Source organism: Pteronotus mesoamericanus, unplaced genomic scaffold (genome assembly GCF_021234165.1).
Source record: "Pteronotus mesoamericanus isolate MK-2021 breed Mesoamerican mustached bat unplaced genomic scaffold, CSHL_Meso_final scaffold_21, whole genome shotgun sequence".
Taxonomy (NCBI): domain Eukaryota; kingdom Metazoa; phylum Chordata; class Mammalia; order Chiroptera; family Mormoopidae; genus Pteronotus; species Pteronotus mesoamericanus.
Window position 1 is genome coordinate 15325531 of NW_026555310.1, and position 13607 is coordinate 15339137.

Below are 13607 nucleotides of genomic sequence, written 5' to 3' on the forward strand. Positions count from 1 at the left end.
TGAGTTTAGTAGTACCATTAATTATAATAGGTGTATTTATTGAAATTACATCTCTGGATTCTTGTATTCAAATTAGAGGTTTCCCAACCCTGCCACCCGTTTTCCCTCCGATAATTATGAGTTTTGGCCAGTCTCTTCTGGCAGTGTACTATAGCAGTCCACTAAATAAACAGTCCTGTTAATAGTCAGTGTTTACTGAATATTTAATATGTGCTGCACAAGTATATGAGATGTTTTACATGCCTTTTTGCATTTGCTCCTAATAATGAAGGGGAGTATAGGCACATTTACTTTTGTTTATAGGTGTCCTCATTTTACAGTTGAGAAAAACTGAGCAGTTAACCAACTTGCTTATGATTGGATAGCTAGTAATTGGTGGAGTCATGATTTGAACCCAGGTTTGACTGATTGTAGCCTCTGAAGCCTTACTACAACATTAGCTGTGCATTCAATAAAGAAACATGTAAAAATGTATCAATTCACACAATTTTACGCACTCATACCTGGTTCCTAACTCTTTGTCAAACAAACTGATACTTACCATGTGAGTGCCCCTCCCCCTTTGACTTCTTTTTGTTCAAATGTGGGAGTTACTTGAAAGCAACATTCCCTCTGGAGAAAAAGGAAGCAGCAAATTGCTCTGCCTCTGTTACTGTTAAATAGATCTACTGTTAAATAGATCAAAATCACCGGGGCTGTGCTGCTGTAGTTGTAGGATATTTAAGGAAAGAAGTATGTAAATAAATGTCATTTATGTAGCATTAGAGGCCTCTTTGGTAACCCGCTGGAACATCCTCCTGTTGTATGTCCTGAGGGTAGATCCTGGGGGTCTTTCAGGAAGTAGCAATTACTGCTGTGTTTCTGGAAAAGTGGGAGAATAGAATGAATGAAACTGTCTCTGCCTGTCGGAGCAGATCACGGCTTTCCTTGGTACAGTGCTTTGTTGAGACAATGTCATTCCTCCTTTCCTGACTTTTTTTTTAATGGAGTTCAGGACTGATTCCTGTGTCTGCTTCCAGAATATCCTTTCAATTAAAATGGGTTTTCTTTCAGCCTCTCAAAGAATTTGATATCCCCACTATCATGATAGAAATTATATAATACTCTATAAAATATACCATGATAGCCTTAACATATATGAGATTCAGCTAAAGCAGTAAGTAATCTCCCAGGAACTTACCAAAGACCTAAAAAGTAAAAGGAGGCAAATGGCCTTGACTGTCCATCCCTCAAAGAAGGTGTAGTTATTTCTTTTATTGGGTAAAATTGTCTTCCCCTTTCCTCCAGCAATAGCTATAGAGGTTGTGATTTTGTTGTCAACACTGGATTTTTATTGTGTATTGTTTTTGTCTCTTGTTTTGCTTTTTTGGTTTTGTTTTCCCTCTAACTAAAAAGAATTTTGATTTGCAGGTGAACTCTTTAGGCAGAGGCTCTCTGCTGTTGATATTGCGGCACCAGAACCTCATGATTTCTGTGCAGAAAGGCAACAAGTTGATAGTAATGCAGAGTTTTCTTTTCCCTTACCAATCACAGAAAATGAATATTGGCACCAACCCTTGAAAGTATAACAGGCCCATGACCTCTCAAAGCAGGCATTTAATAATCTCTGAATGTTCAGTATTCACTGGTGGTATAATCACTGAAAAGTAACATTGTATTATGTTCCCTATGGCAGTCTTAAATGTAAACCCAAGAGTAATTCATTGTGAATTATGTTTTTGTTTTCAAAAAGCCTCTTAACTAAAGGGGAATAACTCAATATCAGATGGATTTCTCTGTCATTTTAAATCCAATGGAAAAACTGAAGCTTTTTTTTTTTTCCTTTTGTGAGGACAAAGGCACTAATTGGTAAGATGGAATCTTGTAGTATTTCATGGAACATAAAATTGGCAGGAACTTCAGAAAATTCCATGCCATGAATCTAAGCATTATTTTGCCTAAACCATCTGTTAATTGTGCTTTATAAATATTAGGAAGCATTGAGAGCATAGATAGGGCTTTGGAGAGCCTTGAGGCATTGTTCAAAATTAAATGTCATTTCACATTAAAACATGGCATCCTTTTCCTCAGCATAGAACATAATGGATTATGTTTCAAGAGAAGATAACAAGTTACACATTTAAAATAAAATGAAATTCAAAAAGTTTTGGATAAATTCCTATGAAGAAAAATCACAGCAGTTTAATGTTTAGAAATGTAAGTCATAGAGGGTGATTGTGACTTCCTCAAAGCTTCCCTTAGTACTGTTATCGTCAGACACAAGCAGCTGGTTTGGGTGAAGCACTGCTCTCACATAAGATGGTGTTAAGCATGTTCTTTTGACAAGAGTAGGATTTGTCATGGACAGATCCCTCCCCCCCAAAAAAATTTTTTAGGCTATATTTGGAGAGTAATTAGCAGCACTCAATCTGCTGGTATTGAAAGAGGCAAAATAAACTGAGTCAATGAAATATTTATAAAAATGCTTTTTAACTTTTCTTAAATCACAAGATTAGCAGTTCCCACAGTGTGTTCTGTATCGCACAACTACAATCACTGCTTGTTCCCCCATTTTAGTCATTTCTAGGTGGAGGATTGGACACATAGTCTTCTTTTTCCAATATTACATTTTTTTCTTGAAAATTCAGTTAACAGAAACATTAAACATCAGATTTTTATTTTTTTTTTACCAGAGACATAATTCACTATTTCTTGGGTCATTGATACATCCTGTAATTTTCAGCGGTTTAAAAATAGGAATGTTGAGTAATTCCTATCTTTTAACTTTGTCCTATTTTATTCTTTAAAAGGTCAGTTTCTTATCCTCTAGACATTTTCTAAATGCCTGCTTATTTTATTTTTTTCTGCATTATCGCTCTTGATCTAATAAACACTCCTAAATAACTCCTACTAATGAGAATGTGATTGTTACTAAAAGTAATAAACCTCACGCAATTCTTTGTTTTACAAATTATTTGTTTTTGCAGAAAGAACCACACATATTTAATGGGTCTTTGTACAGAGAAATAAAGTTAATATATAAGGTGTCTGTGCTTGCTTTTCCTTTCCCTTTACCTGTCTTTCAGCTCACAGGAAATATTTGCTGTCATATTCTTTAATGTTGTACTTAGAAACATAGTTTCATTAAGGATATTGAATTTCCCACTTATGGGAAACTTTTAATACTAAATTACAGATTTTTCAAGGCCACCACCCTGTTTTTGATAAAGGCAGAAATATTGTGAAAATTATCTGGAATTTACTTAAAATTAACCTTTTTGTACTTACGTTATACTGATCTCTGAAGAGCTTTAGTAAAAGTCTATTTCAGAGTATCAGAAAGATTGAGTTCCTTGTTGTAGCATGAGTGGTGGAAGCATTATTTTTTAAGGCTTAGCCAATGAAATGTGTCTAATTTGTTATGAATTTAATTTATAGCCCAGTCAATTGAGCAGCGGCTGATGAAAATGGATCACACTGCAATCCACCCCCATCTACTTGATATGAAAATTGGTCAAGGCAAATATGAGCAAGGGTTCTTTCCAAAGTTACAGTCCGATGTTTTGGCAACAGGACCAACTAATAACAAGTAAGTACATTCTTTTCTTGAGTAGTAGCTGAGGAATGAATGAAGGGTTCAGTGCCCTGCAGCTCTAATGGAGTAATGCTGAGCCATTAAACATCTTACTGAGCTGATTACTTTTTTTGAAGACTGGATTAATCATTCGAGGTATAGATTGACACTCTGTTTGACTTTTAATTTGATCAAGGAAAAAATTCAAAGACGAGAGATTTTTCTTTTTTAGGTACTGTGCACTTGGGAATAACCTTACTTCCAATGACTGTGTTTAAATATAATACTAATACTGCATAACAGTTTAAAAAGTTGTACTGTCATTATCAGTATTATTTCACAATCTGTATTAGTTTCCTAAGGCTGCCGTAACAAAGTACTGCAATCTTGATAACTTTAAAAACAGAAATGACTGGTGTATGTCATTCAGTTGGCTGGACATTGTCCCACAAAGCCAAAGGTCGCCAGTTCGATTCCTGGTCAGGGCACATGCCTGGATTGTGGGTTGGGTTCCCAGTTAGGACATGCGCGAGAGGCAGCTAATAGATGTTTCTCTCCCTCTGTTTCTCCCTCCCTTCCTCTCTCTCTAAAATAAATAAAGTCTTTTTTAAAACCCAGAAATTTATCACAGTTCTGAAAGCTATAAATCCAAAATCAAGGTATTGACAAGGTCATGCTCCCTTTGAGGCTTCTAGGGAGGACCCTTTCTTGCCTCTCCCACTTCTGGTAGCCCCAGGCATTCCTTGGCTTCCTGTAGCATAACTCCAGTCTCTGTATTTCTGTTTATATGACTGTCATCTCTCTGGTATGTGTTCACATTTTCCTCTTCTTATAAGGACATCACTAATGTTGGAATAACTTGATTATATCTGCAAAGCCCCTATTTTTAAATACAGTCACATTCACAGGTATTGGGGTTAAAACTGCAACATATCTTTTGGGGGGACAATTCACAATACCATCTTTATACATTTTAAGTATCTAGTGCAAAAATTGCAAAACAACCAAAAATATTGATAAACTTTTATTCTTTATGAAAAATAATTTCATTTAGAAAATATCTGAATATAGTTAGAAAAGTGAAAATGGTTATTTGGGTTTAGGGGAGTCCTTGATTTTAGGCAAATACAAATGTTTTATTAACAAGTGTGTAATAAAGAAGGGTTTTACAAGAAAAGATGCAAAGAACATTATTAATGGGGAAGACAGCAAGTTAGATAAGAGCTGAATTTGTTTTGAATGGTAAATCAGCAGTTCTGGAATTTAATTCATTCTTAACCACTAACCAGCTTAGGAACTTCGGACAAGTTGAATCAGTTTCTTCTTTTCTCATCTGAAAACAACATTCAATATCTGTGATCTTATAAAAGAGAGTCAGAAAAGGAGGGGAAAAGAAGCCATGCTGTAGCAAAGCAGTGGGCTTAGAAGACTGAAGTAAAGCCTGGGTACACAGAATGGAAGTGGCATTGAGCCATCAGAATTTTCAGAAGTCAGTCATAGGATCATTGAGAGCAATGAAAAAGATGTAGATTATACCTTTTGACTTAAGTGGCCCAAACTAAGTAACGAATATGAAGATTTTTTAAAGATGGCCTAAGAGTATGATGTTTTGACCTTCCAAATGATCTGCTAGACTACCTGTAGCAGAATTTTGGATACTTAACTCTTTATTTCCCAAGATACTTTTAATAAAGCAGTAATGAAAATTTTCAGTTTTTGTGACTTGAGATCTGTATGGTGTGGAGAAATATAATGAAAAATACTAGACTTCTTAAAGAAACAGCAGTGTGTACAGTGAATTGGCAGGATTTTACCATCCGTTAATTACCTGTTTTTTAAGTTTTTATGTAACATAGTTAGCGTTTTATTTATTTATTTTCTTAATCCCCACCTGAGGACATGCCCACTGATTTTAGAGAGAAAGGGGAAGAGAGAGAGAAACATCAGTTGGTTACCTCCCATAGCGCCCTGACCAGGGATTGGATCCACAGCCTTTTGGTGTATAGGATGATGCTCCAACCAACTGAGCCTCTCTACCAGGGCGCTCATTTACCTGTCTTGAAAATTAAATTAAACAGGGCAGTGTGTCGCACAGAGTGAATAGTAAGATGCTAGTTATATTATCTAAGTTAATATTTTTCCTTTTCTTTACCTAAAGTCTTTTTCACTTTAGCTGCCAAGGGAAATGCTCTACCCCTTATATTCTTTTTATTATATAAACTCTTTAGCTGATGTTTATAGTTTATTTCAGATTTTCACTATTTATTTGAACCACCCTACCCAGTAGCCCTAATTTTTTTAAAACCCTGAACAAATTTTACTGTGTTACCCTGACTTTTTAATTTTTGCTACAGGGCTGTTTCCAAGGCCTCCAGGTTAAAAATCTATAGCCAGGTCTTTATACATTTTTTTTGTTGTTATTTATATTTTACTCTTCCCCTTTATTTATTATGTACCTTTATCAGCTGATGTTTATATTCTACTTCAGAGCTGTTACAGAAAAATATTCCTGACACTTGTTGAGGATGTTAAGACAGATTTCATTCGAGGCCATGGTGCTAGGAACTGCCACAATGGGGTTTTGCAGTAGGGAAGAGAGATTGGACTTAACCCCAAATATATGATGGGCAAGGAGGACTTTATAGCCGAGGAGCAGGGTGGAAGTCAGTGGATGGAAAATTACTAAGAGGTAATATTAGGGGTAAGGGGAAAGTCTGACTAAGACTGACCTAACAGGACTCCTGCTGAAGGCAGGCCAGGGTGATAAGGCATCACCTGAGGGCCCAGATCAGATAGGAGAGCTCAAGTATCCTGCAGGGGAGGGGTTTATTCTAAACTGACTTAGCAGGGTTCTTATTAAAACTGGATTTTACTAGGATATGCACAGGTGGGCCCAGGAGAAGGTTCAAGAAACTGATTGCAGATTGGTCAAGCAAGAAATCTGTCAGTGTCTTACTATTTTTTTTTTCTGGATCTTCCTTTTCAGTTTCCCCACTTTTCTTGATATCCTTTCTACAGTCTTACATTGATCCTTTCTTTGCTTTAGGGACATTTCCCAGGATTCCACTTCAGAGATCTGTCACTAGATGTTTGCACAATTTTTTCCTGATATAAATCTATCTATATCCATTAGAACAAACTAAGACAAAACAAAACAAAACTACTTTAAAAGAGGCTACCACTACCTTTCTCACTACCATTCTTATTATAATTATTTATGCTCCTATAGCAGACTGAAATCACGTGATATAGAAGCTAGAAACCAAAGGCATGTATAAATTATTTAATAAGAAACAAAAGAAGCAGCTTTCCCATTTTAGTACATAGTCAAGACCTGGGAAATTTTTTAAAACAGTTAAATATAAAATAAAAAAATCATTCAAAATTTTAAATATTGGAAAGTAGTAGAGTAAATTTTAAAATCACCCATCATGAGATGTTAACATTTGGTGGGGTGTTTTCCCTGTTGTATGGATCCTTTGGGGGTGGGGGGCGGTGTGCGGGCGCACGCACTCACACTTTTTTCTGTTTTGCAAAATTAGAATATTGTTTATGCAGTGTTGTATCTGGCTTTTTCATATTGTATCAGGAGCACTCTCCCATATTATTCCTATAAACTTGATTTTTTTATGATTTTGTGATATTTCATTGTATAGCTCCCCCTACTGTTGAACAGTTAGGTTATTTTGAGCACATTTACTTAATAACTGTTGGGTGTAAGATCTGCTATTAATTCAAAAGCTTTTTGGAAAAATTATGTATTCAGCATATTTTATAGTGAAAGGTCTGTTACAATTTCAGGAACATTTAAAAGCTAAGATATATCTTAGAATAAAGGAAACACAGAATTTATTCCTGCATATATGCTATGATGAACATCTGTAAACCTAAATGTTAGGTTGCATCTGTGATTTTTTTAAAAAGATTTTATTTATTTATTTTTAGAGAGAGGGGAAGGGAAGGAGGAAGAGAGGGAGAGAAATATGAATGTGAGAGAGAAATACTGATCGGTTGCCTCTTGCACGTGCCCAGACTGGAGACCGAACCCACAACGCAGGCATGTAACCTGACAGGAAACAAACTGGTGACCTTTTGGTTTGCAGGGCAACGCCCAACCAACTGAGCCACACAGGCCAGGGCAGCGTCTGTTCTAATTGGTCATTTTTTAAAGATATACTTATATAAGGGTCAGGTGATGTAGTAGATTCTACCAGTAAAGTGCCTTGACAGACATGTTACAAGCCTTTCGCGAATTGAAGCTTTTATAGAAAGTGGGGATAAGTAAGAATAACAAACTATGATAGTGCTATAATTGTAAGTATAAAACGAGTAGCTAACTTTGACATGGAAGAACCATAAAACACCTTTTATGTGCCATCTAAACGATCTGAAAGATGAATAGAAGTCAGGAGGAAACTTCATGGACAAAGGCTCAAATGTGAGAACTTATCACATTGGAGACACTGAGGCAGTTGAAACTAGCTGGAGTTTTAAGGTAGAAGGAGTGATCGGCAGTGCTGCATGTAGCAGAGAGTTTGAGTAAGCTAAGAATTGAATGAATAATGGCTACTGCATATGGCAGGTAAGGGTGTCAGTGGCTTCATGAAGAGCATTTTCATGGGAAGAAGTTGATTTGAGGTGACTAAAGATCCAGAAAGTAGAGGCCTTACATTTAAACTTTTCACTTTAAGAATTTTTACATGAGGAGAGTGAAGAAAGAGATTTAAACATAATTATAGAAGATTAAGAGAGACACCTGTAAGATGAAAGGAAATACCCAGCTGGGAAAGAAAAATTGGGAAGACAGTCAAGGAAGTGACCGATGGAGCAGGTTGAAGAAGGCAAGAGAGAATTGGTCAGGGATACAAGTGGAATAAGTAGTTTTAGTGCTGGCCAATATGTTTCCTACTTTGGGGTTAGAAGAATGATGAGGTGTCTGTGTGCGCATCATTAAATGGAGGGCAAGAGGAAGGAGGCGAGACAGGACATCAGTTGAGTGGAGGTACTTGAAGTAAAGTGAAAGATACAGAATAGTCTTTGCGGGACTTGGGAGATTTGGTAAAGAGCAGGTAAAGTGATTCATGGATGGTCATGAGTGAAATCGAGAACTAACCTACATGGTTATGAGAATAAGGAAGTGAGGGGGTAGTATCCATCCAGGGTTTGGGGCTCTGTTGGATAAGCAAGATGGAAAGGAAAGGATCATTACGGAGAAGGTAGTTTGCATTTTTTTAACCTCAGCCTTTCAAACAAAAGTATTGATTGTGATGATGGTTACATATCTCAGCATATACTACTAAACACCGTTGAGTTACATGCTTTAAGTGGGTGATTATAAATTATATCTCAATAAGGCTATTATGTATTTAATAAAGGAAAAATAAGTATTGTCAGTTTTTTGAAGAGTTCACTCGTTTTATTTTGAAGGTGAAGTGACTGCACTTTTTCTGTCTGTCTGTCTTCACCGCCCCTTTCTATTTTTTCAGCCGCTGGGTAAGTCGGAGCGCCACCACGCAGCGCAGGAAAGACCGCCTTCGCCAGCACTCGGAGCACGTGGGCCTGGACAACGACATGAGGGAGGTATGTTGCAGCCTCCCTGGGGGGCCTTGATTGACACAGGAGCCGTCACCTAGGCTCGCGCAGCCCAGCAGGCCCTTTTCCTGTACTTTTTGAAAAAACAGTTCAGTTGTATTTTAAAGTAGTAATCCTTTTGTACTGACTGACAGCAGAAAACACCTTTTTTTCCCATTTTCCATTTTTGTAATTTAAGTACCTCTTTTAAAAAGTGCTCTAAAACAGGTCCCCCCTGTGTATCACAATTACAGGGCCAAGTTTAAGATAAATTTTTGGTCACTATGTCTCCTATAGTGAAAAAAATTTACAAGAAGCATAGACATTATTTCAAGCATAATTTAAGCTTAGTAAGTAAAGATATATGTGCCTGTTTTTTGTCTTTGTCTTGCTGAAACCATTTTTAAAGTTTTTTTAAAGTTATTTTTCAATTAAGATCCCATGCTTTATTTGTACTGCGTGAAAATAAAACCATAATTATATATTTGAATAATTTTAAATAAGTTGGCTATTTCTTGCAATCAACAAAGAAAAATGTAATCATTTTACATGTTAACTATTTTCTAAACTCAAATGTGTAGAAATAAAGCAGAAAACATCATTCCAAATGTATATTGCTTTTTGTTGATGTGTTCATATCTATGTGATTTTAAATATTTCCTTAAGAACCAAAGCATAACGTATCCAGTGCTTTTCTTTGTGCTACCGTATTTTCTTCTCCCTTTTTTCTTCTGCTGTGACTCTCATATGCATGCTTGTTTTGCTTGTCTCTTCCCCCCATATCCTTTTCTTTTTTGCCTTTCTGTCATTGGCCTTCTCCACCCTCTTAGCCTTCCGGGGGACTTTTGGTCTGTCAGAACTCCATGGCATTCTGGGAGTGGGATCAGGGTCCACCTCCTCCTGCACGGCTTCCCAAAAAATCCTTCTCTGAGTGCTGCCTGGTATGTTCTTTTCCCGAAGGGGCTCTATAGATGTTCCCGAATCTTGTCTTTGGTGTTCCCTGAATTATCCACCTGTGTGAGTGCACATAGCTGTAGAATGCTTCACATCACCCCGTGACGTGAACTCTCAGCCTCTCCATTTTGCTCTTCACTGCCTCTTGTGTTTGGTACCTTTTTGTGTTGCTGTGTGCTAATGCGAATAATTCTATACTGTGGGCAGGTAAAACTGATCATTCCGATCCCTGATCAGTGGGATTGGTAGGGGGTTGGAGAACACATTTAGCAAATTATTTTTCTTCCAAAGAGAGATATATATTAAACATTCAAGCTCACTTTTATGTAAGCATTTTGCAGAAGTGATTTATTTTCAATCAGCTTTTTGGTTAGGTTTTATGTCCACAGCGTTTTAAGTTACCTTTCTGGTCTGTATTTTATGTGGTCAGAAAAATCAGATCATCAATACAGAGTCTTAGTGCTAAGAGGAACGAACCTTGGAGGTCACCTTGCATGACTTGACACGGTTTCACTGAAGTCCAAGAGGCTTGTCCAAAATTAGGTGGGCACACAAAGACAGAGCTGGGCCCACAGCCCAGGCCTCCTGACTTCCTGGCCTGTCCTCTTCCCAGTAACCCTGCGTCCCAGGTGGCACTGAGCAGCTGCTTCTTAGGGCAAGAGGGCTGTTGGTTGTATTTTGTTCCCATTATGATATTAGCATAAATCTACTTAACTTTATAATGGTCTTCTCTTCACAAGCTCAGTGCCAGTTAGAAAAACAGAATGTTTAATAGAAAATTCAGGGAGAGCTTGTACTAAAGAGTAGTTAGTTCAATCATTATTAATTAGTAGGCTATATTTTCATGGGTATTTCCTAGTGGTTTGTTGCATTTGGCTCTGACAGACAAGAAGAGCATATCAGAAATCTCCAAAGAAAGCAAAGGCGGCTTTCCTCTGCAGTGAAATGGCTTTATTATAAAGACATTTCTTGGGAAAGGTTTTTCTTTCTCTGTTTTTATCTAAAAATACACCTTTTCCTCCAGCTGCCCCAAAGAAAATCGCATTTTTCTCCTCACTTGATTTTGCAGTGTACAGAGGCAACCTCACTTCTGGCTGTGAGGAAGGGCCTGTGCCACCTTCAATGTCCTTTCTGTGTGTGTCCCTGGAATGCTGCTCTTTCTCTGGCTCCAGCAGAGATGCTCAGGAGACTGGGCACATGGCCCTTCGGAGTTCGCTCTTGGCTGATAACTGTCCCTGCCCCCTGGGTATAGGGCTGGTGCTCCGTATTTATGGCCACTCAAAGGACAGTCCATTCCAACTTGTTTTCATTTATGTAATAAAACATAATCTTTGAAGAGTGCTTAATTGTTAATCCAATTATTGAGTGTTTCTTTTACTCTCTTGCCTGACCTCACTTTTTCTTCCTAAGCCAAGCTTGATACTTAACTCTTCTTGAGAATGAGTCTTGTAGTGGTTGTTCCTGTATTTGCCCAAGTCCTAGAGACAGAGGAGTTGAGGATGCGAAAGAAACAGAACCTTGTAAACATTCACCAGCTAGCATTTGTTTTTACCAGCCTTTTATCTCTGATTTGTAATTTGAGTTCCAAATAACATTAGTACAACCTGAAAAAATAGGAATTGCAGATAGAATTCTCACATAGGATCCCTGCCTCTATCTCAGGTTAGTTTTTCTGACACTTCATTTCCTGCTTTTATTTATTTGAAAACTAACCTTCAGGATATTTCAATAGGCCTGTTTTAGTTTTTCTAGTAGTAATAGTTGTTTCTTATTCTGTTTTCCCTCTTTGAGTCTCTAAGAAGGATTTGAAGCAGAAAGGTGTACACAAGTTAATGAGAACTAAATGCTTGTGGAGTTTGATTTTTAAATCTGATCTTAAAATGATTGCACTGTAATAGAAACAGTATTTCATTAATGTGGCATTTTGTCAGGAGAGTTGGGACGTAGCAGTAAACTAATCAGTCGAATCCATAATCAGTGGAGTTTTAAAAAAATTGTACCAGATTTGAAAGAGGAGAAATATATTAAATGTACAAACTCCCTTTAATTTAAAGAATGCAAAGGATTTTACACATCTTCACTTATAATTTCAAATTCTCCCCTTAAGATAGCAAGATAGATTTCACATATGTGTCTGTGGGAGGAAGTGCTGGCTTGCAGTCTCTCTCCAACAAACTGCTAGTTTTACTACATAATTTAGAGTGGTTATTCTCTAAAAATTGTCCCGAGACACTGGACTGCTGGAGATTCTGTTCTGTGGTCCTGATGCAAACCTAAGGTACCCGAGTGAGCTTTTGCAGGTGGCATAGAAAGAGACAGCAGGTATGCAAATCACAGGGAATGATATTTTTTCCCCTCAGAATTCACTAACCAAAGCTCAAGCACAGTGCACCGGTTTCCTTGCTACTCTCCGAGCCTTCACAAGTAATGGGATGTTTTCACTTTCCCTTGATTGTGGAAGAAAACAAAGGAGGGATGTAGCAAATGTCACAGAAACAGGAGGCCTCCTGCACGTGGAGCACGTGATACTTTCAGGGTGACCTCAGAGCCTTTCTTGCGAGGTGGCTGGACATGTTTTATGCCCGTTTTATGGAGACACAAATATACCTAAGGTCATAAAATTAGTTGCACCCAGATTCTAGAGCTCCTGATTTTACTGTTGCGACATGATTCGAGGAAAGGGGTGGGTGGGTGCAATGCCTGAGAGGCTAGATGTATGTTGTCTCTTGATCTGTGGGGAGAGGAGTGGAGGGAACCGGGGATCGGAGAATCACCGTGTTCCTGCAGAACCTTTGGTTTGCAGTCCAGACACCACATTTTGTCATCCCAGCCACGATCCTGACTAACATAACCTTGGGTCTTCCCAATAAAAAGACTGAACTAGTTGAAATTCCATCTCATTTTGAATGAGTTTTAACCTGATGGGATTTCTGCACCTCGTTTTCCCAGGGGTTAGCTAACACTTGGGAGGAGAACGAGTGTTGTCTGCCCGTTGGCACACTAAAACTTGAATTGCTGTTGCACGTGTACACTTACAGTGTTCCTGCACTTGTCTATTGAAGGTTGAATTGGTCAGAAGAGTATCTGATGTTTATGCATTAAATACACTCTTTGGTTTTTAGAAATACATGCAAGAGGCACGAAGTTTAGGAAAAAACCTGAGGCAACCCAAACTGTCAGACCTCTCTCCGGCAGTGATTGCACAGACCAACTGGAAATTTGTAGAAGGCTTATTAAAGGAATGTAGAATGAAGGTACGTATTACTCGCGGATGAAAAAAGACAGCGTTGATTCATGTTCACTGCATGTGTGATGCTAAGATGACCAGAGTCAACCCCATTTGAGCCTGTAGCTTCCCTAGAAGAAAACTTGTACTGGGGCCTAACCCCTGTATGCTTTCTGCTGAGGTCATGAACCTCTGTGGGTTCTCTGTTGCTCGTAGAATCAGTGACATGGCAGCCCTGCGGCGTTTTTGTCACCTTTTCAGCGATTGCTGTCTTCCCCTGCAACGTGACCAGATGTTAGGCCA

At 38.0% G+C, this 13607-nt stretch overlaps 1 protein-coding gene across 3 annotated transcripts in view; it reads left to right on the plus strand.

Moving 5' to 3' along the window:
* DENND5B (DENN domain containing 5B) overlaps nucleotides 1-13607 on the plus strand; it is a 166366-nt gene that overhangs the window by 107197 nt on the left and 45562 nt on the right. For 2 of the 3 annotated variants that reach the window (XM_054591278.1, XM_054591279.1), the window contains 3 exons: nucleotides 3418-3568; nucleotides 9040-9133; nucleotides 13201-13332. In XM_054591278.1, coding sequence (XP_054447253.1) covers nucleotides 3418-3568; nucleotides 9040-9133; nucleotides 13201-13332 — 377 coding nt within the window. Of the gene's footprint in view, nucleotides 1-1410; nucleotides 1498-3417; nucleotides 3569-9039; nucleotides 9134-13200; nucleotides 13333-13607 lie in introns of all 3 variants that reach the window. The other variant, XM_054591280.1, reaches the window with a different exon arrangement.